The 24974-nt window shown below is 39.7% G+C and overlaps 3 protein-coding genes and 1 pseudogene across 6 annotated transcripts; all 4 read left to right on the forward strand.

The window, feature by feature from the left end:
• Positions 1-1771: 1771 nt before the first annotated feature.
• Positions 1772-6355, forward strand: LOC118241428 (chemerin-like receptor 1). Of its 2 annotated transcripts, XM_081710300.1 has the most exons (4): positions 1772-1994; positions 2097-2145; positions 2356-2406; positions 4486-6355. In XM_081710300.1, exon 4 carries the CDS (start codon positions 4500-4502, stop codon positions 5514-5516), a length of 1017 nt encoding a protein of 338 aa, XP_081566426.1. In that variant the 5' UTR covers positions 1772-1994; positions 2097-2145; positions 2356-2406; positions 4486-4499; the 3' UTR covers positions 5517-6355. The 2 variants fall into 2 exon arrangements, with proteins under 2 accessions (XP_081566426.1, XP_035382314.1); XM_035526421.2 differs by lacking the exon at positions 2356-2406.
• Positions 6356-11408: 5053 nt separating this feature from the next.
• On the forward strand, positions 11409-12257 carry LOC113569071 (chemerin-like receptor 1; annotated as a pseudogene).
• A 5710-nt stretch (positions 12258-17967) lies between these two features.
• Positions 17968-20050, forward strand: LOC113568171 (chemerin-like receptor 1). 3 transcript variants are annotated; one of them, XM_026996353.3, is made up of 3 exons: positions 18005-18116; positions 18510-18573; positions 18708-20050. In XM_026996353.3, the coding sequence occupies exon 3, from the start codon at positions 18743-18745 to the stop codon at positions 19574-19576; it is 834 nt and encodes a 277-aa protein (XP_026852154.2). In that variant the 5' UTR covers positions 18005-18116; positions 18510-18573; positions 18708-18742; the 3' UTR covers positions 19577-20050. The 3 variants fall into 3 exon arrangements, with proteins under 3 accessions (XP_026852153.2, XP_026852155.2, XP_026852154.2); XM_026996352.3 differs by having other exon boundaries at positions 17968-18116; positions 18510-20050; XM_026996354.3 differs by lacking the exon at positions 18510-18573 and having other exon boundaries at positions 18004-18116.
• A 1638-nt stretch (positions 20051-21688) lies between these two features.
• On the forward strand, positions 21689-24751 carry LOC113568170 (chemerin-like receptor 1). The gene is made up of 3 exons (XM_035525956.2): positions 21689-22910; positions 24392-24403; positions 24509-24751. The coding sequence occupies exons 1-3, from the start codon at positions 21864-21866 to the stop codon at positions 24749-24751; spliced, it is 1302 nt and encodes a 433-aa protein (XP_035381849.1). The 5' UTR covers positions 21689-21863.
• Positions 24752-24974: the final 223 nt, after the last annotated feature.

Below are 24974 nucleotides of genomic sequence, written 5' to 3' on the forward strand. Positions count from 1 at the left end.
TCAATACTCCGGGGATGAGGAGTGAGGCTGGGAAGTGGAGTGATCTCCCTATCTCCTTCAAGCTGGTCCAAAGACCTCGCCAGCCTCCTGACATGTGGCCGGCCCAGTCTTTGCCGAGCAGGCTTCCCCAGATGCTCTCTCTGGAAGGAGGCAGTGAGATTGGGGTCCAATGCCTGGAAGGCCGGTACCCAGCTACGTTCTTCTGGACCATACCCCTCCCAGTCAACCAGGTACTGAAGTCCCTTCCTACTCTGATGCAAATCCAGCATCTTATGTACCCTGTACGCTGGCCCTCCATCAATGTCGATGGGGGGAGGCGAAGGACCTGGGGGGGTGACCCTCCTCTGCAAGGGCACCCTCCATCACCGGTTTCAGGGCGTACAAGTGGAAAGCCTGAGACACCCCCTTAGTAAACCCACACGATACGTGACATCATTAACCTGCTCTAGTATGGTGTATGGGCCTCCATATTTTGCCTCCAACTTCCCTGAGGGGCCTGCCCGGCCGTCTTTTGTAGAAACCCACACCTGTTGTCCCGACTCGTATCATGGAGTCTCCCCGTGTCTCAAATCTGTCTTCCTTTTATAGTTGGCGATTGCTTTCCGTAGGTTCTGATGTGCTTCCTCCTGCTCACTTTGCACCATTCCTCCACGGCCGGCTGGTGGGATGTGGGCACATTCCATGGATAACGCGCTGGCTGATACCCTCAAATCAGACACACTCAAAAGGGCAGAGGGAGGCCTCGATTCAACCACACTACCACACCACTAATCAGGCCAACAGCTGGGCTAGACCTTATACAAGCCCAGTGAACCAGTCACTCAGTGCTGGGTCTTTGCTAAAGTTTTAAGACAAGTTCCTAGCTGGTAACTTCAGGTATTGAGGTCTGTGAGCCCTCATGCTACACATCACTTCTTCCCTGCGAGGGTGTCTGTGTTTTTACATGTCCCCTCCCCTCTCCAGTTTTCCCCTCTCAAGTCTCTCTCTCGAGGCTTTCCTTAGCTATCCTCCTCATTTTCTGTTTTTTTTTGGGAAGTTTTAGTTTGATTTTCCCAAGTGTATATTTTTTGCTGTAATTACCAGAACTACATTTTTCTGCTTTCTATTTGCTGAACAGAACCAAGAGGTACCATGAGCCCTACTACAACAAAACAAGATATCAATTACATTGATTTTCTATGATGTCGCATCCACAAACCTGAAAATGCCTTTTTTATAGTGTGCTGGTTCTGTGCCCACACAGGAAACATAACGACCACGCAGCAGTCCACACTGATGATGATGAGGAGGAAGATGCAACAAATTCATCTTCATCAAATTAAATATATTCGGAATCTGAAGAACCAGCACTGGAAAATGCACAGTCTAAGTCAGTCATAATGATGTTTGATAGCGGCAATGTCCAAGACTGACGTCACTCTGCAACTTTCTGCAATATTCAGAGCAACATCGGTTTTTCTGTCAATGTACCTGAAGCCATCATTTTTAAAGAAATGAACATTGGTATTTTAATTTTAGTTCACATATACATTTTTACAGTAGCTAAGATAATATGTAATCTTCAGGAAGGTCCATAGGTTGTGCTTAGTCTTTAATTAAATGTAATTGTCTCATTACATAATAAACAATATTATGAACTAATGTGTTTTACTTGTGTTGTCTGAAGACGTTGTTCATGTGAATTGCATTAGTTTCAGATTAGGAAACTTCTGCATATGCATCACTTGGCTTCACACATTCTCTCACTCTCGCTCTGTGTGTGCGTGTTTAAGGTGGGGATGGTAGTCGGAAACGTTAGCTGACCTAAGTGATAAATTGTGAATTATTTTTTTTTGCTCTCTGCTGCTTTACTACTATGTAACTCCTCTGGTGCCTGTTACCAGTGCTGGATTATCTTGGAATTTCGACTGCCTAGCAGCCTCCACAGGGATTAATCTGGTACTTTGTGTTACTCAACAGAAAAGTAGAGCCATTGCAGCAGTCAGCAGTCAGCGGTAAGTTGCACCATCCTCTTGTATTCTAAAAGTAGCGTTCAGCTCAGCAAGAAACTTGCTAACATGGCATTTTATTGACAGGAAAGGCTTTTTCTATTACAGACATTAAAACCTCAGATTCTACATTGAAGTGATAAATAGACATCAAAAGGTAAGCCAGTCATCGTTCAGATCTGTGCATACATGCTTTGGTCACCTTCTAGAATATACAGGATACAGAAAAGAAATTAAATTATTGTATGTTTATTGAATTTTGTGCATATCTTTGTGAGACGCCATTACTCTCATTGGACTACCCAACCAATGTTATGCCTGCACAGTTTAATACTAAGTACCTCCTACTTGTTTTATTCCTTCACAGATGAAGATTCCATTTGTTTAATTCAGATATTTTCAGTTTTACATGCGTCTTGTGAGTATCAAACCATTTCAAAATGTACCGATCTTGTCTTTAGATAGGACATGAATTAAATATTGAAATACTAGCCTAGAAGTTTACTGCTTTTTTGGAAGCAAAGATAAAAAAAACGAGAAAGTGTCAGTCTTGAATGTCTGGTTCGGTCACATTAACTGAGCTGAAATGCACTCTGTCAAAGCATATCCAGACATAATGAAAGTGAAGGGGAGGCTGGAGAGGACTCCAAATTATTCTATAAGGAAGTGTGCCATGTTGTTTATGTATTGTGGCATGATATGGAAGAAAAGTGCTGGAGCTACCTCTGACAAGCTTAGTTGAGGAATTTGTTAAGTGATGTCATTGGACGAGTGCTATGTGGAAAATCAGGCCTTAGGTCAGAAGATACCTGGAAAGCAAAGAATGCAAGAAGGCAAATGATGGCTAGTTTTATTTGTGAGCAGAAATTGGATGCAAGGCACCCAGCAGCAGCATCGCAAGGAAGGCAATGCCAATGGCTTCACTGGGAAAGTGGAGAAAAGGAAAATCACCTGGCAAGAGCTGTGGGATGTGGATGCGAGTTGCATCAACTTTTTGCTTGGAGCAACTTGCAACATCCTCCCAACTCTCCAAAACCTGGGACAGTGGGGAGGCAAAGACATTAAGTGTAAATGATGTGCAAGTTGGCACACTGAAGCATATTTTAACAGTGTGTAAGGTTAGCTTGTCACAGGGTTCCTATACATGGAGACACAATCAACTGCGTAGTGTATAGGAGTATTTATTTGATAGTAAGTGCCTAGACTTGATCATGTTGCCAAGTGGCATTAGTAATAAAGGGAATAAGTTTGTGTGAGAGGGATGATGTGTTGAAGCATACACAAGCAATCTGGAAATTATTTGTAGATGTATGTAAAAAAGTACAGGTCCCACAGTGTTCTGCGTTAAGTATGCTGAGGCCAGACATGGTGTTGTATTCTGAAAGTAAATGGATAGTTTTTTATTCAGTTCCATTTGAAGATGCAGTGGATGAAGGTTTTGAAAAGGAAAATGCTGAAGTACACAGACTTGGTGGCTGAGGTGAGCGAATGCATGTTTGCAGGTGCTTATAAGACCAGTAGAGACAGGTGTCAAAGGATGTGTAGATGTCTGCCACTGCTTGTACAGTTCAGCCTTTGAAGCCATAAATTTATAGAAACTGTAAAGGAGTTATCATAAGTAGCTGAAAGGGCTAGTCAGTAGTTGTGGAGGAGGAGAGCTCAGTCTGGATTGGGGTAATGCACCCTAAAGTTGGAGTGGCTGAGATTGTCATGTCATTGTGTAAAGTGGTAGATCCAGATGGAACTGGTGGCATGGAGCAGGTATTAATGGTGCTGGCTCTAGTCATTGTGGAGGCCAGGATGGGTCTGAGCATGGCACTGAGCATGCATTAATGATGGCAGTGGGGCTGAGTATGGCCTTAGTTGCTGGGAAGGCCATCATGGATCTTACGGGTTGTGTTTGTTAGTGGCATAGTGCTTAAAGAGGTGCAGCTGGTTTAAAGTGAGCTTGGAAGGGAGTGAGGCTGGGACACCAAACCTCACTTTTGAGCCTTCGGGCTTAATTTAATGAAAAAATGGTTATCCTGTGTATATGAAACATATAAAGTCTGAGAGCTCATTTACTTATCTACATATCAACTGAATAGAATATCTAAGCAGTAGAAGAGTTATAATTTTTATAATTTTTTATTTTATATTAGTTTTATCCTTATAGAAAAGTGAGTCCTTCTAAAAACTATCATTTTGACTAATCCTATTCTTAGGCTTTATTTTAACAGCACAAAAATTCAGTGCAAGAACTACCTGGAGTTTTTAAACACAAGTTTAAGATACTGAATGATGGACACACGTGCCACTATAAACATTCACTATTCAGGAGCAGCATTACTCCTATTTAATTTAGGATTAATCCTCACAGAGGTCTTGCTCTTTTTGTTATCTTAATCTTTACAGTTTACAGCTCATTATCAAAACTCATCTAGGAAATGAAGTAATTAAAAGAGGTTTTTGTTGTAAATCAGAATAACTACATTTTCTGTTTCTGTTTGCTGTACAGAATCAAGAGACATCATGAATTCCATCGAAGTGACGCAAAATTACTATGATTATGACTACCCCAACACAACAGATACCCCAACATTGTCTTCACCATCATGCAGAGATACGATGTGTGTGATCTTAGCAACAGCCAATGTGATCATCTTTGTGCTGGGTGTCACTGGAAATGGTCTGGTGATTTGGATCGCTGGATTTAGGATGAAGAAGTCAGTCAACACAACCTGGTACCTCAGCCTGGCCATGTCTGACTTCCTGTCCTGTGCCTTCCTACCATTTTATGTCGTCTACTTGGTAAAAGGCGACTGGGTCTTTGGGCTCTTCTTGTGCAAGCTCCAGTCCTTCATTATGTTCGTTAACATGTTCAGCAGCATCTTCCTCCTCCTCATCATCAGCGTGGACCGCTGTGTGGTTGTTAGGTTTCCCGTGTGGGCGCAGAACCAGCGTACTGTAAAAAAGGCCTCTGTGATAGTCATGCTGGCTTGGATTGTCTCAGCACTGCTTAGCATACCATCAGCCATTTATCGAGATGTCCAGGAAGATTATATCCAGCCAATCAAAAAATGTTTCAACAATTACATGGAGGATGAAGTCCATATTTCCACCATAGTGTGTCGATTCATTTTTGGATTTGTGATCCCGTTCCTGGTCATCCTCACCTGTTATATTGTGATCATCCACAAGCTGAAGACCAACCAGATTGCAAAGTCCAAAAAGCCATTTAGGATCATGACAGTGCTGATTGTTTGCTTTTTTATCTGCTGGTTTCCTTTTCACACTGTTGCTTTCATGGAACTTGACACTAAATATAAAAGTATTACTTCCATTGGACAAGTAATTGCTGGCACTCTTGCCACTGCAAACAGCTTTATGAACCCGTTTCTTTATGCTTTCATGGGGAAGGATTTTAACAGGAAGTTTTATGCAATTCTATCAAAGATTGAGAGTGTAATCGAGGAGGAGGGACGGAGCACAGTCCGAGGGACGTCTATGACCAACGCAGCGGAAGGCTTACGTTCAACTACTGTTTAAGGCGTCATGTGCTTTTGTCTGTCATGAAGATATCAAACAATTAGGCAAAAAAAAAAGTAGAATGTTTTATATGTTTATGTAGTATTGTCTCTTACAGCCTCATTCATATTATTGCTAGTCTTTGTTCGAGTACTCTGTTTTAGGGTAGTCCATATTTATTTGTAAAACATTTTTTACTGAAAAAAAAAGCAGTTAGTTCCAGGCACATAAAAGATTTGCACTGCTCATGTTTTTCTGGCAATTCTTTAACATCTCCACAGTCACAATACTGTATGTTGACTGGTTGACACGGTTATGAACATGTTCAGAAGATATGCATCAAAATAAGAAATGTGTTGCAACTCACTTGGGAGATGCAAGACACCTAAATAATATTTTTACAGTCAAGCCCACATTTTTACTTGCACTTTTTTTTTTTTTATCTCTGCTGTCTCTTAAATTTGCTGTTGAAGCATGACTCATATTTTGCCACTGAAAACCACACACTTCCTTTACTTCTTTACTAAAAGGCCAAATGAACCACATGAGCAAATGAGGAAAGTGTCTCTTTGCCTTGGTCAGTCAGGCAGTTTGTGAACAATTTGACATGTTTTCAAAGAACCATGTAGTTCTCCAAGTGATCCAAAAGCATTCAAGAAATGAAGATCAACTTAGTGGTCTGATGCCACTGAAGGACAATTTTACTGATAAACATCGGGAGCTCAGGGCACAGCAGCCTCCTGCATCTACTAAACTGATATCCGGAAGCAACAAGCACAGGAGGTTACACGTGCTCATAGGCAAGAAAGTGCAAAGGCACAAAGAAACTTGATTCAGAGAATAGACAGTTATTGAAGGATGGAGAACAAGGGGGGGAAGGAGGGGGGGCAGGCACAAGTTTAAAGCTAAATAAAGGAAACAAAATGGAAAAATAAAAAAATAAATAACCCACAAAACTGCTATACCAGTATTGTTTTTTTTAAAAGGAAGAAAAAACAGGATGTCATTACATATTGTCATTTATGATATTAAAGATGTTAGAAGGTTAGTTATTTGGAATACGTTTTGACATGCAGTCTTCTGTGTGTTAACTGTCAGATTTCCATATAAAATGTCCAGTAATGTTGGAACAAGGTTGACCGGCATAAAAGATTGTATAATCACTTCACTCACACACTTTGAACAACAACAACAACAACAACAACAACAACAACAACAACAACTTATTGTACAAGCAAAGTTCAAGTAGTGTTTAAAAAAATAAAAATAAAAATCTCTGGCCTGTGTAACACTGGTGTAGTTATAACTGGCGGAAAGTTTGTGCTTGAATTGGAACAATTTAGACATGTTACATTGCATTTAGTAGATGCTCTTATCCAGAGTGACTTTCAAAATTGCTTTGTTACTCATAGAATGCATCCTAGCCAGTACAGTAGGTTAGAGTCCAAGATACCTTTGAGCTAAAACACTGTTGAAATACAGGGATTAATGCTGATGCCTAGAAGTGCAAAATACATAAGCTTTCTCAGACAACAATCAGTGCAATAAACAATAAGTACTAGTGTTAGACAACATAGGAACCATCAACATCAGTGCAATATACAATACCCTACGATAAGTCCTAGAGTTTTAGTCAGTCAACATAGGAGCAGGGTCAGTGGTCAATGAACTAATCCACAAAGATGGGTCTACCTTTGAGATTACAGGAGACTGCACAAGTACCCGGGCAGCTTCCTGTGAGACAAAGGGCCGAATCCTTCATATGTTACAAAGGAGAAATCGCTCATCAGCGTCTTTACCACCTCAGACGCCTAAGAGACTTCAGACTGCCCTCCAAGGTACTGCGGAACTTCTACACCTGCACTATCCAGAGCATCCTCACGGGGAACATCACAGTCTGGTTTGGGAGACTGGCACCAAGCAAGACAGGCAAGCACTCCAAAGGGTGTTGCGTTCAGCAGAGCGCATCACTCATACGGAACTTCCTGATCTGCAGACCATCTTTTATAAGCGGTGTCAGACCAAGGCCAGGAGGATTGTGAAGGATCCCACCCATCCGAACAATAGGCTCTTCTCTCTGTTGAGGTCAGGGAAGTGCTTTCGCTCCCTGAAGACCAATAGAGAGAGACTGAAGAGGAGCTTCTTCCCACAGGCCATTTGGGCCCTGAATCAGGGAAACTTATTAACTGTGGGGACCACCACCACCATGTAACATAACTGTATATCTGTATATATATATATATATATATATTTATATTCAATTACCTTGTTACACAACAACTGTAGATATGTTATTATACGAAATGGATCTGTACATTCTGTAGATTGTGTACATATATACACAACCATATACATTGTACATTGTGTATATAATCATAATATACATATAATGTACATACATTGTTAATATATTTTGTACATACATAGAATATATATATTTATCTTGCATATATATATTTCACATATAGAGAATATCTATATTTCTCTATGCACCCCTGTTTTCTTTTCCGCAGTTTGGACAGAGCACTCTCCAACATTTCAGTGCGAGTTATACTGTGTATGACTATGTATGTGACGAATAAACCAAACTTGAAACTTGAAACTTGAAACTTGATTAATGAACTGTAATGGTCTTGTTACATAATAAATATTATTGTTTTACTTTTGTTGTCTGAAGACATTCATTGCTGGATTTTGTGTAGCATGCATTAGATTTACAATAAGAACCTTCTGCAAATGCATCATATATAGCTTTGTGTGTGTGTGTGTGTGTGTGTGTGTGTGTGTGTGTGTGTGTGTGTGTGTGTGTGTGTGTGTGTGTGTGTGTGTGTGTGTGTGTTGTTAAGGGGAGTATGGTGGTGGCTGGAGGCGTTAGTTGATCTAACTGATAAGCTGTGAATCATTTTTATCTCTCTCTTTTAGCTCTAGCACTGTGACTCTAGTGCCAATTACCCAACAGAACAGTGGAGGCACTGCAGCAGACAGTGGTAGGTGGAGGGGGAGTGTGACTATGTGGTTTGCAACACCTTCTTTCAGTCCAAAACTATATTCAGCTCAGCAAGGAACTCAATGATATGAAGCTTTACTAACACGAAAAGGTTTTCCATTGCAGACATTAAAACCACGAATTCTACATCAAAGTGTCAAACAGACAGTTGCATTTAAGAAATTTATATTTAAGAAATTGCATATTGTATATTTCATGTGTATTTTGCATATCTTTTGCATATGTGAGATACTCCTTTTGTATTACACAGGAACTCCCAACCAATGTTATGCCTGCACAGTTTAATACCATCAGAATCAGAATCAGAAGCACTGTATTTGGCCAAGTATGTGCATACACATACAAGGAATTTGTATTGGTGAGTGCACACATGTATGATGTAACCTACTAAAACCAACTGGACAGCACATATACCACAACACTATTTAACTATAACAGAAAGAAAGACAAAATATTAAATAAAGCAGAATATAGAATAAGGAATAGGTAAGCAATAAAAATAAAACTTAGAGTTACAAGAACTAAGGATATCTATACATGTGAGATATGTATATTAACATATATATCAGAAAAATAATAGAGTAGTATGAACATTGAATACTAACATATTGTGCAGTTGTGCAAAATAAGCATACCACAGGAGGAGATTAGTTTGTAAGTTCAGTTTTAAAGTGCAAAATGTCCACTGTCGTTGAAGAGTGCTACAGCTCTTGGGAAAAAGCTGTTAGCATGTCTAGTAGTGCTGGCTCTGATAGCCCTGAGTCTTCTACCAGAGGGCAGTGGCTGGAAAAGTTGATGTCCAGGCTGAGAAGAGTCAGCAATTATTTTGCTGGCACGTTTCATCAACCTGCTGGTATAAATGTCCTGGAGTGGTGGCAGGCTACATCCGATGATCTTCTCTGCCTTCCTGATTATGTACTGGAGATTGGCTCGTTCCTGTGAGGTGGACAAACCAAACCAGATGGTTATAGATGTTTTAAGGACAGACTCGATGATCGCTATGTAGAACTGGATCATCAGACTCTGAGGCAAGTTGAATTTCTTTAACTGTCTTAGAAAGTACATTCTTTGCTGTGCTTTCTTAGTGATGGAGATTATGTTCTCCTCCCACTTCAGATCCCTGGATATGGTAGTGCCCAGGAATTTGAGGGACTCCACAGTGGAAACCACAGAGACATTAATGATGAGGACAGGTAGGATGGGGGGGTGATGTCTAAAGTCGATCACCATCTCCACCGTCTTTTCTGTGTTCAGCAGCAAATGGTTGCTGCGGCACCACAAAACCACTTCCTTTCTGAATGCAGACTCATCTCCATTGTTTATAAGACTGACCATGGTGGTGTTATCTGCAAACTTCAAGATTTTCACAGCTGGTTCATTGGAAACACAGTCATTGGTATACAGACTAAAAATGAGAGGTGAAAGCATACAACCTTGTGGTGCTCCTGTGCTTAGGGTCCGAGGATCTGATGTGTGCTTCCCTAGTCGCACCTGCTGTTTCCTGTCAGTCAGGAAATCCACGATCCACCTGCAGATGGAATCTGGCACCAACAGCTTGGATAGTTTAACCTGCAGCAACTCAGGCACTACAGTGTTGAACACCGAGCTGAAGTCCACAAACAGAACTCTAGCGTAGGTTCCAGGGCTGTCGAGGTGTTGTAGTATGAAGGTACTATGTACCTCCCACTCATTTTATTTCTTCACATGAATTTGATTCCGTTCATTTGGTTCAGATATTCTCAGTTTTACATGTGTTCTAAAAAGTACCAAAACATTCCAAAATGTAAAGACATTGTCTTTAAGTAGGACATGAATTAAATACTATTATGAAATACTGTCGGAGTACCACAAACAGAAGATGGCTGTTAACAATTATTGGGTTGCTGTAAGACAGTATAGCAAACTGTGTGAACACTGCATGTAACACCTAGTAAGGAGATAATATGGAGAAAATGGAGATAAAGATGAGGAGGCACTGAAAATTAGATACGGACAGAAGAAAAAAGAAAGAGTCTTCCATCTCTGGTTCTGTCCCCTTAACTGGGTTGAAACTCACCCTGTCAAAGCATATCCTGACTAGTCAAAGTGAAGGGAAGATGCCCTGTCTAAACAAACACATTATATACACAAACTCATTAAATACTTACATACTGACTGAACTGAATACCTAGACAGTAGAAGAGAAACAAATATTTTGAATTATTTATTTTATATTTGTTTTACAGCAGAATGTAGAACTAGATGTTTCGCTAGTACTGTTTTAGGCTTGTTTGTAACAACAAAATAATTTTAACTACATGCAGTTTTTAACAGAATAAAAGAAAATTCACTTTAGAAGTACAGCTGATTTGAGCAGTCTCTATGTGGCTTGTAGGGACCGTCAGTGGGAAGCACTGGACTCAGACGTCTGTGGGGATTAAATAAGTGGGAGCCAATGAAAAGCAGGTGTGTTTAAGAACCAATAAACTGGTGCCTGTGAGTGAGGAAGTGGAAGGAAGCTGAGACTGGTGTGATTTGTGTGAGAGTCCTGGCTGGCTACCGGCCCGAGCGAGACACTCAAATAATGCTGTTTCATAAAAATAAATAAATATACAAACCAAAAAGCCTTTTTATCACAGATCCCTGCCCATTTTAAGACAAGTTTAAGATGCCTTTAAATATCTAAATGCTGGACACACAGGTGTCACTACAAACATTCACTATTCAGCATCATCACAAATATTTAATTTAGGATTAATCCTCAATTTTAATGATTTTTGTTATCTTGCATTTTTGTACATTTTATAGGTCATTATCAAACCTCATCTAGAGGGAAGTGAAGGAAGTCACTGCCAGACATTTTTGCTGTAAGTCAGCAGAACAACATTTTTCTGCTTTCTATTTGCTGAACAGAACCAAGAGGCACCATGAGCCCCACTGCAACAGCACAAGATAACAAGTACAGTGATTTCTATGATGGCACTACCACAAACCCAAAAATGCCTTCAGCATCATGCAGGTATGCAGTGTGTGTGATATTTGCAACAGCCAGTGTGGTATTTGGGTTGTTCTTGTGGAAGCTCCAGTCCTTCATCATGTTCATTAACATGTTTAACAGGAGATTTCTCTTCATCATCATCACCATGTACTGTCGTGTGGTCGGTATGTTTCCTGTGTGGGCGCAGAACCAGCGCACTGTAAAAAAGGCCTCTGTGATAGCAATGCTGGCTTGGATTGTCTCAGCACTGCGTAGCACACCATCAGCCATTTACTGGAACAGCAAGGAAGATCACATGACCTCAATTAAAATGTTACTACAGATACACAGATGTTAAAAATCAAGACCATATTGCCATTGTAGTGTGCTGATTCATTTTTGGATTTGTGATCCCATTCCTGGTCATCGTCACCTGTTATGCTGTCATTATCCGCAAGCTGAAGACCAACCAGATGGCAAATATCAAAAAACAGTTTAGGATCATGACATTTTCATGGAACTTGACACTAAATCTCACAGTCTTGTTCCCACTGGACAAACAATAGCTCAGATTCTAGCCACTGCAAACAGTTTTATGAACCCGTTTATTTATGCTTTCATGAGGAAGGATTTTAAGAGGACGTTTTATGCAATTCTGTTGAATATAAAGAGTGCAATTGAGAAGGAAGGAAGGAGCACAGTCCTAGGAACATCTATCACCAACTCAGGGAAGGCAGACTTTCAACTAATGTTTGAGGTGTCATGTGTGGGGTTTTTTGTCTGTCATGAAGATTATTAAACAATTAGCCAAAAAGAAAAAAAATTTGGAAAGGTTTTATATGTTTATGTAGTATTGTCTCTTACAACCTCAGTCATACTATTGAGTAATGTATGATCAAGAGTAGTCTTTGTTTTAGGGTAGTCCATGTTTATTTGGAAAACATTTTTTACTGAAAAAAGCACAGTCAGTTCAGGGAGAATAAAAGATTTGCACTGCTCATGTTTTTGTGCCAATTCTTTAACATCTCCAAAGTCACAATACTGTATGTTGACTGGTGGCTTCACAGTTATGAGCATGTTAAGAAGATATGCATCAAAAGACGAAATGTCTTGCATCATCCAAGTGGCATTTTTAAAATCAAGCCCACATGTTTACCTAATGCTTGTAATTTGATGAATTACAAAACAAATTCCACCAAAGGACAATATTAATGCTAAACATCTGGAGCTCAGGGCACAGTGGGTTCGGCACCCTCCTATGTCAATAGAGTATGGCAGAAAGAGCACCATCCCACATCTACAAGCAGTAGCCACTACAAAGTTACACAAACTCCAAGGCAACTCGCTGACAACACAGTGCAAAGGTGCAAACAAATCTGATAACACAAAGACACTCAGTGCTTCTGGGAATGGACTGTTATTCTGTCAAGGGTGGAGAACATACAAAGAATATTTGTTAAAAGAGTGTGTGGGGGGGGGGGTTGTGGAGCAGGTGCGAGTTTAAAAGGAAATATTGAAGGAAACAAACAAAAAAATTGAAACAAACGTAACATTAATAATCCACAAAGCTGTTATACCACAACTGGGTTTTAAAACCGAGAAAAAACAGGATGTAATTACATATTGTCGTTTACGATATTAAAGCTGTTAGAAGGCTATTTATTTGGAATATGTTTTTACATGTAGTCTTCTGTTTGTAAACAGATTTACCAAATAAAATGACCAGTGTTGATGTTAAAGGTGTATAATAAAATTATATAGTCACTATTTTCTTTTCTTTTTTTTAATGGCAACTGTGTATATACATTACTTTTTAATTACAATTTATTGTACAACCAAAGCTCAAGTATTGCATTAAACTCTGTATGGCCTATAAAATACTGGTGTGTTACTGTTTACTGGAATTGGAACAATTTAGACATATTTTATACATTCTATCATTGTTTGCTCTTATAGGCTTTACTATTGTAATATGTGGCAGGCTAGAGTTTGAAAAAGCAACATGAAACTTATATAATGGAATAATGAATAAATAACATTAAAAACCAGTAAGACCAGTATGAACAATTACTCCCCTAAAGGTTAATTAGTTTCATTAAATACCACTAAACGCACAACTAGAGCACAATACCACAAGGTTACTATAAAATATCATCAAAAACCAACAGAATCAAATACATTACTGAACAAGAACTACTACCAACAACACATACCATTAGACTGTCACAGCAGACCAAAAGGAATCCAATAATATCCACTAAGAACTGCTAATCCCTAAAGGACTCTAATGTTTTATCTGCAGGGATCTTGTGCAATAAATGGGAAGTGCTAAATTTCTGGAAAAAAACAAATCAAAACACTCAAGTTATAAAACAAACAAACAAACAAAAAAAGATTCATGTATAGTTTCCCAGTAGTTAGTCACTGAAAGTTGAAGAAAGTTTTTTAATCAACACACACTGGCTCTGACACAATCACACTGCCAGGATGATCTATTTCAGTTTTCAGCCATTCTTCCCAGTTATTTCATTTTGCCACAGTCTTATTTTGATTTTATTAACCAACCAGTGCTAATAATATAACACATGGAATAATTAGTATGCACTCATGAATATTTAGCATTTGTCCAAGTCTATCAATCTTGTTGTGACCCTTATCAGTTATTGGAAAGTTAAGAAGATTTTGATAAATGTATAGTTCCTGTGACGTCGGAGGCTAGGCAGGACGCAGGAACGAGCCGAGTGTGACAAAGTGACGTTTACTGACACGAACAACAGCCATGGTAGCACACAGGCTAACGCAAGATTAATCACCGACAACATCCATTACTAAAAAAGAGATTTATATACACTCACGATAATGACACAAAATGAGGAGCGGGTGTGAAACACGGGGAGGGCGTGGCCATACGAACAAACACATACACACACACGCACACACGCACGAGGAGCCGTACCGTGACAGTTCCGGTACTGTCGTTTTCAGTAACACACACTGTTTCTCAGACAATCATACTGCCAGGCACACTGACTAATTATTGTTCACTGGCTGGTACATATCAGGTGTCTGAGTCTGTCCATCTTGTTGATACTCATCAGTTGTTATGGGAAAGTTAAGAAAGCCAAATGTAAACAATGTGTGACAAGAAATAAAAAATGGAAACATGTCAATCTCAATTTTTTTGTTTGCAAACCATCAACCAACCATTTGTGATATATATATTAATCCATAATTTGTAATATATAATCCGTAGTAATATATACTTTGTCCTAGTCAATTTGTTGATATGTTAAGAATTTTGAGAGTTTTTAGATTTGGTGTTAACTCTCTGTCTGATTAATCTTTAACTTATAAAGAACTTTTAGATATTTTATCTTTATCACAACAAGACGCCACAGGCTTTGGCAGAAAATTGCTGAGAAGAAGAAACATTTATTGCCAGCATTTATGTCAGCGGTATGATATTACAACAGTATTACTATTAAAACAGAAAACTCAGTGTAAGGAAATACCTTATTGTGTATTTGTTTTTGTGTATGTGCATTATTCATTTATGTTCAGTCTGTGAAAACATCAATGGAACTTATGAAGAATATACAGTCACAGCTCCCTTTAGGTACAACCACTTTATAAACTGGTCCATGTTATCAAGTCCATTTACCAAATAGACCTTTTTAGGTATCTGTTTCTCTGAATAGGCCCTACTTCTTGAGACTCTGCATAATTAGTTCTTCCTGATAAATAAAATAGTTAAAAAAGGTTTATGTTACACATCAGTCCTGCTCTTTAAAATCTATACTAGTTAACCACTAGAGGTCAGCAGGGACCACACAGTAGAGATAAACTGCATGGCTGTACTTGCCCTCAAAATGAAATCAAATAGATTAATAATATTATAAAAGTAGATATAAACAACTAATTGTTTTTACAGTGTCAGGCCTTTATATGAAACATTCTTTTTTTCAAGAAAGCTTGTTAACTGCATTAGCACCAGCAGGCAGAGATAAAGGCTCGTATATTCTGTATTACATATGTACCCATAAGTAGCATGAATTATGTACAACACTGACACATACAGTATATGATGTGTAATATCAGTCATTTTGCAGGCATTAATAAAGGAAAATTATGATTACACCTATATTTAGATTTTATATTTCTATTACATTTTGTACTTTATTACATTTTGAAGTATAAAAGCATTACACTAATGGAGAAAAGAAACACTAGTGATCTCCTGAGCATCTTGCAGTGTGAGGCCTTGGGACTGTGCACAGGACTGTGTTAATACACAAGTGTAACACTGGGCTCAACACTCTGTATAAAAATAATGTTATTAGTCTGTGCAGTCATTCAATTTACCAAGCTCTGACTGTGTGAGAAGGTGCAGCATCACATTTGGCTATATAAAGAGAGATCGGCCCAAACACAGCAGCGGTGTTGGGGAAGAGAAGAGAGATCAGCCCCAACACAGCAGCGGTGCTGGGGAAGAGAAGAGAGATCAGCCCAAACACAGCAGCAGTACACCCAATCAAATCTACTACTTGTGATAAATTACTACTTCTGGCAATTGATGGGTGAAAACATTATTCTAGTATCAAGTGTAAACAATCCCACACAATTCGCATACTTCAGTTAATCATTGTAATTACACAAGACTTATACATAGAGGAACTGCGTATTAATTGTTTAGGAATATGAAGTCATGCTGGAGAGACCCAACAATGTTTTCAAAGAAGTCATTGCAGTTTTTGACAGAAGTGGACACTGATGTTTCCTGTTCGCTATAAACCAGACGTGGTGTATTTGCAAAGTCCTAATTTTTCATGACACCTACCTAACGTGCCCTGTGCCTCTTCATTTCCATGAATCTCCTGATCCTTTTACAAACCTTCCCATCCTCCTGCAGTGTAAAGTGTGTGAGCTAGAAAACTGTTCCACACTGTTCTTCATGCTGCTGCCACTTTCTACAGTCAGATTGTCTAGCTGGACAGTGTTTCTTTGGGTGATTTGGTGTCCTTGATCTCTCCCTGAATGTATTTGCTTGTTGTGACCTTTGCCCTTTTTTCCTCTTATGTCATCCATGTTTCATGTGTTGTCTCCCACTGTACTGTCACTATTCACTATTGTTTGCTTGAAATGTAGAGTTAAACACAAGCTTGTTAATTCTTGTATTAGTAAAAGTGCAACGATTTACCAATTTAAGAATGCAGAATACAGGAAATGCACAGGAAACTACTATAAAAACAGTAATGTGTTTTGATGAGAGCTTTATGAATGTACTCACTAAAGAATTAATAGCAGCTTCATTACTCTGACTTTAGAAAGCACATAAGAGGGTTATGATGAATCTCAGAGAGTCCACTATGTAACACCTTCCTCCATTCAAACACCTGCCTGTCATACCTGTAGGAGCTGAAACCTGATCTCAGTAATTAGGAGGGATGTGCACATACTTTTGACCATATAGTGATATATATATAAATAAATCTACTACCTTTTGGCAAACCATTTTTTATTAATCAAATAATTTGGATTACATGTAAGTTTGATGTGATAACTTCAGTTCCACGAATAATTTAGGCTTAAAAAAACTGATTATACAAATGTTGAGCAGGTTATTTTAACAATGTAACATAAGCACAGACACTGTGAGCAATGTGTCATAATGACACGTCACGGAATGCTCGCCTCTCGCGAGTCACGTGGTTTGCGCGCTACGTGCAGTGGGAGCGTTGTTTTGTTTGTAAACACACCTGCACCTTGTTCCACTTTATATACATAAACCCTTGTCATTGTGTGCAGTGTGTTGGTCATTGGTAATGCAGCGGGGTGAGAGAAACGTTGGCGTCGTTATTGTAACTGTTCATCTCATCAGTGTTAATGTATTCGTGTTCTTCGTTCATGTTATATGTGAGTGCCGGTATGTGTTATGTAAATAAATGTTCGTCCATGTGGAGGAATTCTGTGCGTCCTGCTCCACGCCCTGTGGCACTCGGGCCACACCGTTACAACACAAAGACAGGAAAAGGACACACATGCTGTTTTAATAATTGTAAATGGTTAGGAATTGTAAATGGTTAGGAACTATGTGCTTATAAATAATTGTGTTGTCTATAGACAGTCAGGTATGTCTCATAGGATTACACAGAATTACACTGCAAATAATTAAAAATACATGTTTACTGAAGGAAATGAAATGTAGACTACATTCCCAGTCATCCTTTTGCTGGCAGTGAGAGATTTCTCATGAGGGTGATTTCAATTTCAATTTTTTACCCATTCTCAGAAAATGTTGCCAGCATGTTAAAGGTTAGCTAATTATACACTTATTTGTTAATTATACACTTCATTCATATAGCGAAATAGAGCATGAAAAAAAAAAGGTTTTAAGTCACCCAACCCTATAGTAATTAAAACAGAATAGATAGTCAGGCCAGTCAGGACGGGTGAGAATGGAGAAGTGAGATCGGGGGATGTTGTTGATGTGGAAAACAAAACAGTTTGCAGAAGTGCTCATGTAGAAGTCAGGATGTCAGTGTTCAGACAGCCCCGTGTTGCACAAGAGAGCCCTGCTTGACTCTTTATAAATGCTACGCATACAGCTGTCAAGGGTCTCTGGTCACTGGCAATCCAAAGCCACTGATTCCATGACAAGGTAAGCACTTCACTCTTATTTTCTCTAACTGAACAACAACAAATTATATAATTTATGTGGCTATCAGTTATGTGACAGAATCTGTAAAGGCAGATTTTCATATGAAAATTCTGAGATTGTTGCTCCCTATGTTGCACCTATGTTATATGTTGTGATAAAACAACTTATATAAAACTTATGTCATTGGCATGAGTTGGCAAATTTGTGGATAAAATGGTAAATTTGTGGACATTTTTCACTGAGATTTGGCCTGGAAAAAAAAACAAAAAAACAAAACAAAAATTGCCTTCCTATTTAAATATTACATATTACATGCTATGATTGTGTCATGTTGCAGTTTTGTGTTTATTAAAATTAAACATAAGTCAGAACATCAATCTCTTCTCTACACAGAGACTTCAGATGAATTAACCCTTTTGACAATTGACTCAATGGATTTCACTTTGGATTACTCCGAGTACGACAATTACACAGTGGATAATTTTACATATGAGGAAGTATCTTTTAGAGTACACCCAACATGTTCTGAAGAAGTTCTGTGTATTGCGTTGGTGGTCATTAATGTAGTCATCTTCCTGCTGGGTATTGTAGGGAATGGCGTGGTGATCTGGATAGCCGGCTTCAAGATGAAGAAGTCAATCAACACAACCTGGTACTTCAGCCTGGCTGTGTCTGACTTCCTGTTCTGCTTCTTCCTTCCCTTCAACATCTTCTACATGGCCACGTCTGACTGGACCTTTGGAATCTTTATGTGCAAGTTCATGTCCTTCATCATGTTCCTCAACATGTTCAGCAGCATCTTCCTCCTCGTCATCATCAGTGCGGACCGCTGCGTGGCGGTGATGTTCCCCGTGTGGGCACAGAACAAGCGCACCATAAGCAAGGCCTTGGTGATGGTTAGTCTGGCATGGGTCATCTCTGCTGCCCTGAGCATTCCATCCATAATTTTTCGCGATGTTCAGCAACATCTGGGCACAAGCCGGTGCCTGAACAACTACAGCACTAGTCAATACAGTCATGAAACCATCGCTATAAGCCGGTTCCTTGTTGGATTCCTCATCCCGTTCCTGATTATCATCACCTGCTATTCCATTATCATCTTCAAACTGAGAAGCAACCAGATGGCAAGATCCACCAAGCCGTTTAAGGTCATGACAGCACTCATTGTGACGTTTTTCCTGTGCTGGCTCCCATACCACACGTTAGTGCTGATGGAGCTGAACCAAAGCATCCATGCTGAGGTCATCCCCATCGTACTCAGAGCTGGCACCTTGATTGCATCAGCAAATAGCTTCCTCAACCCAATACTCTACGTGTTCATGGGCAACGATTTCAGGAGAAAGTTCAAGAGCTCACTGGTTTCAAAGATGGAGAACGCAATGGGAGAGGAGGGACGTACGCTGAGCCGCTACCTGTCACGCTCCAGCTCTATGGATGCCAGAACTTCCACTCACATCTGACCCTCAGATGGAGCTGTGCTAAAGAAATACATGCAGTTCCAGAACTAGATTAAAGAAATTAATGCAGTTCTGGATCTACCTATTTTTGTTCCAGTTGGAAAAAAAATGTGGTAAATAAACTCTGGTTTTCTAAGTACTTGAACTGAAGGTAGGGAGTGAGACCTCTGTCTCTGATTATGCTCGAGTTCTGACCACTTTTCTTATGGATGCAATTTATGTCTAGTCTTGATAATAATCTTGATCAAGAACTAACAAAAAATCAGCAAATTTAATCCAGCTCCAGAATGGATATAATTGAGTCAAAAAAAAAAAAGCACTTTCTGATGCTCAGGCACAGTGTAAATATATTTTGCACTGTGTGTAGTCATGCTTTCATTCTGCAGTTCCTGTAGAGTGTGTGATGTGCATGATGATCTGTCGTGATTAATGAATTGTAGCAGTCTTGTTACATAATAAATATTATTGTTTTACTTATGTTGTCTGAAGACATTCATTGCTGGATTCAGTTTAGTATGCATTAGATTTACAATAAGAACCTTCTGCACATGCATCATGTAACTTGTGTGTGTGTGTGTGTGTGTGTGTGTTGTTAAGGAGAGTATGGTGGTGGCTGGAGACGTTAGTTGATCTAACTGTTAAGCTGTGAATCATTTTTGTTATCTGCTGCTCTAGCACTGTGTAACTCCTCTGGTGCCGGTTAACCAACAGAACAGTGGAGGCACTGCAGCAGACAGTGTTAGGTGGAGGGGGAGTGTGACTATGGTTTGCTACACTCTCTTTCAGTGTAAAACTACACTCAGCTCAGCAAGGAACTCGATGACATGAAGCTTTACCAACACAAAAAGGTTTTCCATTACAGACATTAAAACCACAAATTCGACACCAAAGTGGCAGACATCAAAAGATGAGTCAATCATCATTCAGATCTGTGCATATAGGCTACAGTCACCTTACAGAATATACAGGAAGTGGCATTTAAGAAATTGCATTATTGTAGATATGTGTATTGTGTATGTCTTTGTGAGATACACCTTTTGTATTACACAGGAAGTCCCAACCAATGTTATGCCTGCACAGTTTTTATTACTATGTACCTTTATGAATTTATGAATTGGATTCATTTGGTTCAAATAGTGTCAGTTTTACCTGTGTTGTACAAAGGACTAAACCTTTCCAAAACATACAGATGTTGTCTTTAAGCTGGAAATCAATTAAATACTATTTTGAAATACTGGCTGAGTACCACAAACAGAAGACAGCTGGTAACAGTGACTGGGTTGCTGTAAGACATTATAGCAAACTGTGTGTACACTGCATGTAACACCACGTATGGAGAAAATATGAGACAAAAATATGAGACAAAATGCAGATAAAGATGAGGAAGCACTGAAAATTAGATATGGACAGAAGAATAAAGAAAGAATCAGTCTTCCATGTCTGGTTCTCTCCCCTTAACTGGGCTGAAACTCACCCTGTCAAAGTATATCCTGACTAGTCAAAGTGAAGGGAAGACGACCAGTCTACACAAATGCATCATATATACAAACTCATTAAATACCTACATACTGATTGAATAAAATACCTAGACAGTAGAAGAGAAAAAATGTTTTGAATGATTTATTTTGTATTTGTTATACCCTGATAGCGAACTGAGAACTATCCTGAGAACTATCAAAATAATTTTAACTACATTCATTTTTTAAACTCCTGTCTATGACATTTCATCAAAGTTAGGAGCGAGGCAAGAAACAAGCAAGTTTGTTTTGTCGAGATAGAAGAACAAAAAATAAAAAATGAAAATTCACTTTAGTAGCATAGCTGATCTAAGCATTCTCTAGGTGGCTTTTAGAGGCCATCAGTGGGAAGCACTGGACTCAAACATCTGTGGGGATTAAACTGTAACTGGTGTGACTGGTGTGAGAGTCCTGGCTGGGTACTGGCCTGGGCAAGCCACTGCAATTAGGCTGTTCCATAAAAATAAATATATAAACCCAACAGCCTTTTTATTACAGGTCTCTGCACATTTTAATACAAGTTTAAGATACTGAATGCTGGACACATAGGTGCCACTATAAATATTCACTATTCAGGAGCATCATTATTCCTATTTAATTTAGGGTTAATCCTCACAAAGGTCTTGCCTGTTTTTGTTATCTTAATCTTTACAGTTTACAGCTCATTATCAAACCTCATCTAGGAAGAAGGAAGTCATTAAAAGAGGTTCTTGTTGTAAGTCAGAATATCTACATTTTCTGTTTCTGTTTGCTGTACAGAATCAAGAGGCATCATGAATCCCACTGAAGTGACACAATATAATTATGATTCATATGACTACTCTGACATAACAGTTACCCTTCAAAAAGGCCCGACAGTCTCTTCACCATTGTGCAGAGATGCGATGTGTGTGATCTTAGCAACAGCAAATGTGATCATGTTTGTGCTCGGTGTCACTGGAAATGGTCTGGTGATTTGGATCTCTGGATTTAGGATTAAGAAGTCGGTCAACACAACCTGGTACCTCAGCCTGGCCGTGTCTGACTTCCTGTTCTGTGCCTTCCTGCCATTTCATGTTGTCTACTTGGTTAAAGGCGACTGGGTCTTTGGGCTCTTCTTGTGTAAGCTCCAGTCCTTCATCATGTTCATTAACATGTTCAGCAGCATCTTCCTCCTCCTCATCATCAGCGTGGACCGCTGTGTGGTTGTTATGTTTCCTGTGTGGGTGCAGAACAAGCGCACTGTAAAAAAGGCCTCTGTGATAGTCATGCTGGCTTGGATTGTCTCAGCACTGCTTAGCACACCATCAGCCATTTACCGGAACATCAAGGAAGATCACATGACTTCAATAAAAACATGTTACTACAGATACACAGATGTTAAAAATCTAGACCATATTGCCATTGTAGTGTGCCGATTCATTTTTGGATTTGTGATCCCGTTCCTGGTCATCATCACCTGTTATGCTGTCATCATCCGAAAGCTGAAGACCAACCAGATGGCAAAGTCCAAAAAGCCGTTTAGGATCATGACAGTGCTGATTGTTTGTTTTTTTATCTGCTGGCTTCCATTTCACACTGTTGCTTTCATGGAACTTCACACTAAATATCACAGTCTTGTTCCCAATGGACAAAATATTGCTGGGACTCTAGCCACTGCAAACAGCTTTATGAACCCGTTTCTTTATGCTTTCATGGGGAAGGATTTTAACAGGAAGTTTCATGCAATTCTGTTGAAGACTGAGAGTGCAATCGAGGAGGATGGAAGGAGCACAGTCAGAGGAACATTTATCACCAACTCAGGAAAGGCAGACTTTCAACTAATGTTTAAGGTGTCTTGTGTATGTTTTTTTCTGTCATGAAGATTATCAAACAACTACACAAAAAATAATGCAATGCAGTTTTGCCTTTTGCAGAACTCACTCATGTTAGCTTTGTCTAGAGTAGTCTTTGTTTATATGGAAAACATCTGTATTTATTTACTTAAAAAGCACAGTCAGTTCGGGGACATGAAACATTTCTACAGTTCATATTTTTCTGCAAATTTTGAACATCACAGTCACAATACTTTTTGTTGACTGGTGCGTTCATAGTTTTGAGCATGTTGAGAAGATTTGCATCAAAAGAAGAAATGTCCTGCATCACACTTAAAGGGAAAGGGTGGTATTGTTAAAAGTCCACATTGTTACCTAAGGCTTGTAACTTGATGAATTAAGCCACATTTAGTAATTCTGCACAATAACTAGTTATCACAGGAGGCCACCATGATGGATTACAGGGAACAAAACTGGCTGAAATCTTAAAACATTATCAGGGTTTTCTCTCTAGCCTTTCAGTCTCCTGCAAATTTGCCTTTGCTTTATCGCTGCTGTGATTTATCAGACTCTGTTGCTTGCCTGTAGCATACATTAACGTTGCTGTTAAAACATGACAGTATTCCTTGGTCACTTAAGACAATGTACCTCCGTTATGGTCTCCTTGTTTTTTAAATGGCCAAATTAACCATATGAGCAAGTAAGCAAAGAGTCTCTGATTGGTCAAGACAGTTTGTTAACCACTTGTACCTATTTTTGTACACATTGTCTTTGTAATAACTGTAATTGCATGAGTTTTTCCAAAAGCATTCAAGGAATGAAGCTCAATTTAAATGCTCAGTGATTTTTCTGAACTTTTAAACTGTGTTTATTACTGTGTTTGGTTCAGCTGAAGCTATTGCTGCTGGGTCTAAATACTGGTGGCTTTTCATGTCCTCAGACATATGGTTAAATTGGCTGGTTAAACATGCATTTCCCCATATTCTATCTCTAATTCTCTCATGCACACAGATCTTTCATATTAAAGATGAACAAGATATGAAATTTCACAGTTTAACTTTTTGTATATAATCAATGAATTAATGTATATTAAATGTGCTGGGTTTTACATTTTATTTTTGTAGCAAACATTTGTAATTCGGTGATTTTATTTGCTTTCTTAATGATGGTACTTGCAAAAACATCTGCTTTTCTTTGTACATTCTGTCACGGTATGGCCCCTCCCCCCTCAAGTCTGCATATGTGTGCGTGTTTCGTATCGTAAAAGTTGTCGGTGTTTGAGCCAAGTAGTGTTACTACGTGTATGTTTAATGTGTAAATAAAACGTATGTTTATGTTCAACGTGCCTCGTCCCCGCATCCTGCTTAACCCTCGTCCGTCACAGAAACACCGACCTACCGAGGATGCCTGGGAAAGGCAAAAAGAAGAAGGGAAAGAAGGGAAGTGAAGCTCTCCCACAGCACGTGCAGCGGAGTCTCCCGTGGTCATGGGCACCCTCCTGACTCCAGGTGCAGATCCAGGTACGGAAGCAGGGGAGGCATACGGAACCCCGGCGGGGGACCTGGACTGGTACAACGACTTCCAGTACTCAGAGTGAGACTCTGTGGATTCATACTGTCCAGCAGAGAGGCCTTCCCTCATCCTGGCCTCACTCCAAGGAACTACCGGGAGGGAGGAACCTGCTGAACAATTTTGTGGGGGCCCTGTGTATGGTCCGGGATCGAACGGTGCAAAGTCCTGCGGAGTACAGCTGGACCAAGAGGATTCCGCTACTCGGAGATGGACTCTGCTGGGTCCTAGCCTCCAGCACCCAAGGCACCGCCCAGGGCACGCCGCCCAGGTGTGAGCTGGCGAACAGAGTTGGCTAGCAGGGAGGCACTGTTGTCAAATATGGACACTCCCCTGCCTGAGGCGAGGAGCTCTAGAGCGTATGCGCCTACGCCGAAGCCTCTTACAGGCAAAAAGGCAGCGGCACTAGTACCAGAACCGGGACAGTCGCCACTACTTAGGCTGGCGAGGGACACTTCCCACCAGGATGGTCAGTCTTTGACCCAGCTGACGACTGGGGGACTGGCTGGACTTCCTTCTCCC

Source organism: Electrophorus electricus, chromosome 1 (genome assembly GCF_041902795.1).
Source record: "Electrophorus electricus isolate QZ-2024a chromosome 1, ASM4190279v1, whole genome shotgun sequence".
Classification (NCBI taxonomy): Eukaryota; Metazoa; Chordata; class Actinopteri; order Gymnotiformes; family Gymnotidae; genus Electrophorus; species Electrophorus electricus.

Coding starts and splice junctions, on each gene's coding strand:
- LOC118241428 (XM_081710300.1), top strand. CDS start 4,500: ATGAATTCCATCGAAGTGACGCAAAATTACTATGATTATGACTACCCC.
- LOC113568170 (XM_035525956.2), top strand. CDS start 21,864: ATGAATCCCACTGAAGTGACACAATATAATTATGATTCATATGACTAC.
- LOC113568171 (XM_026996352.3), top strand. CDS start 18,548: ATGGATTTCACTTTGGATTACTCCGAGTACGACAATTACACAGTGGAT.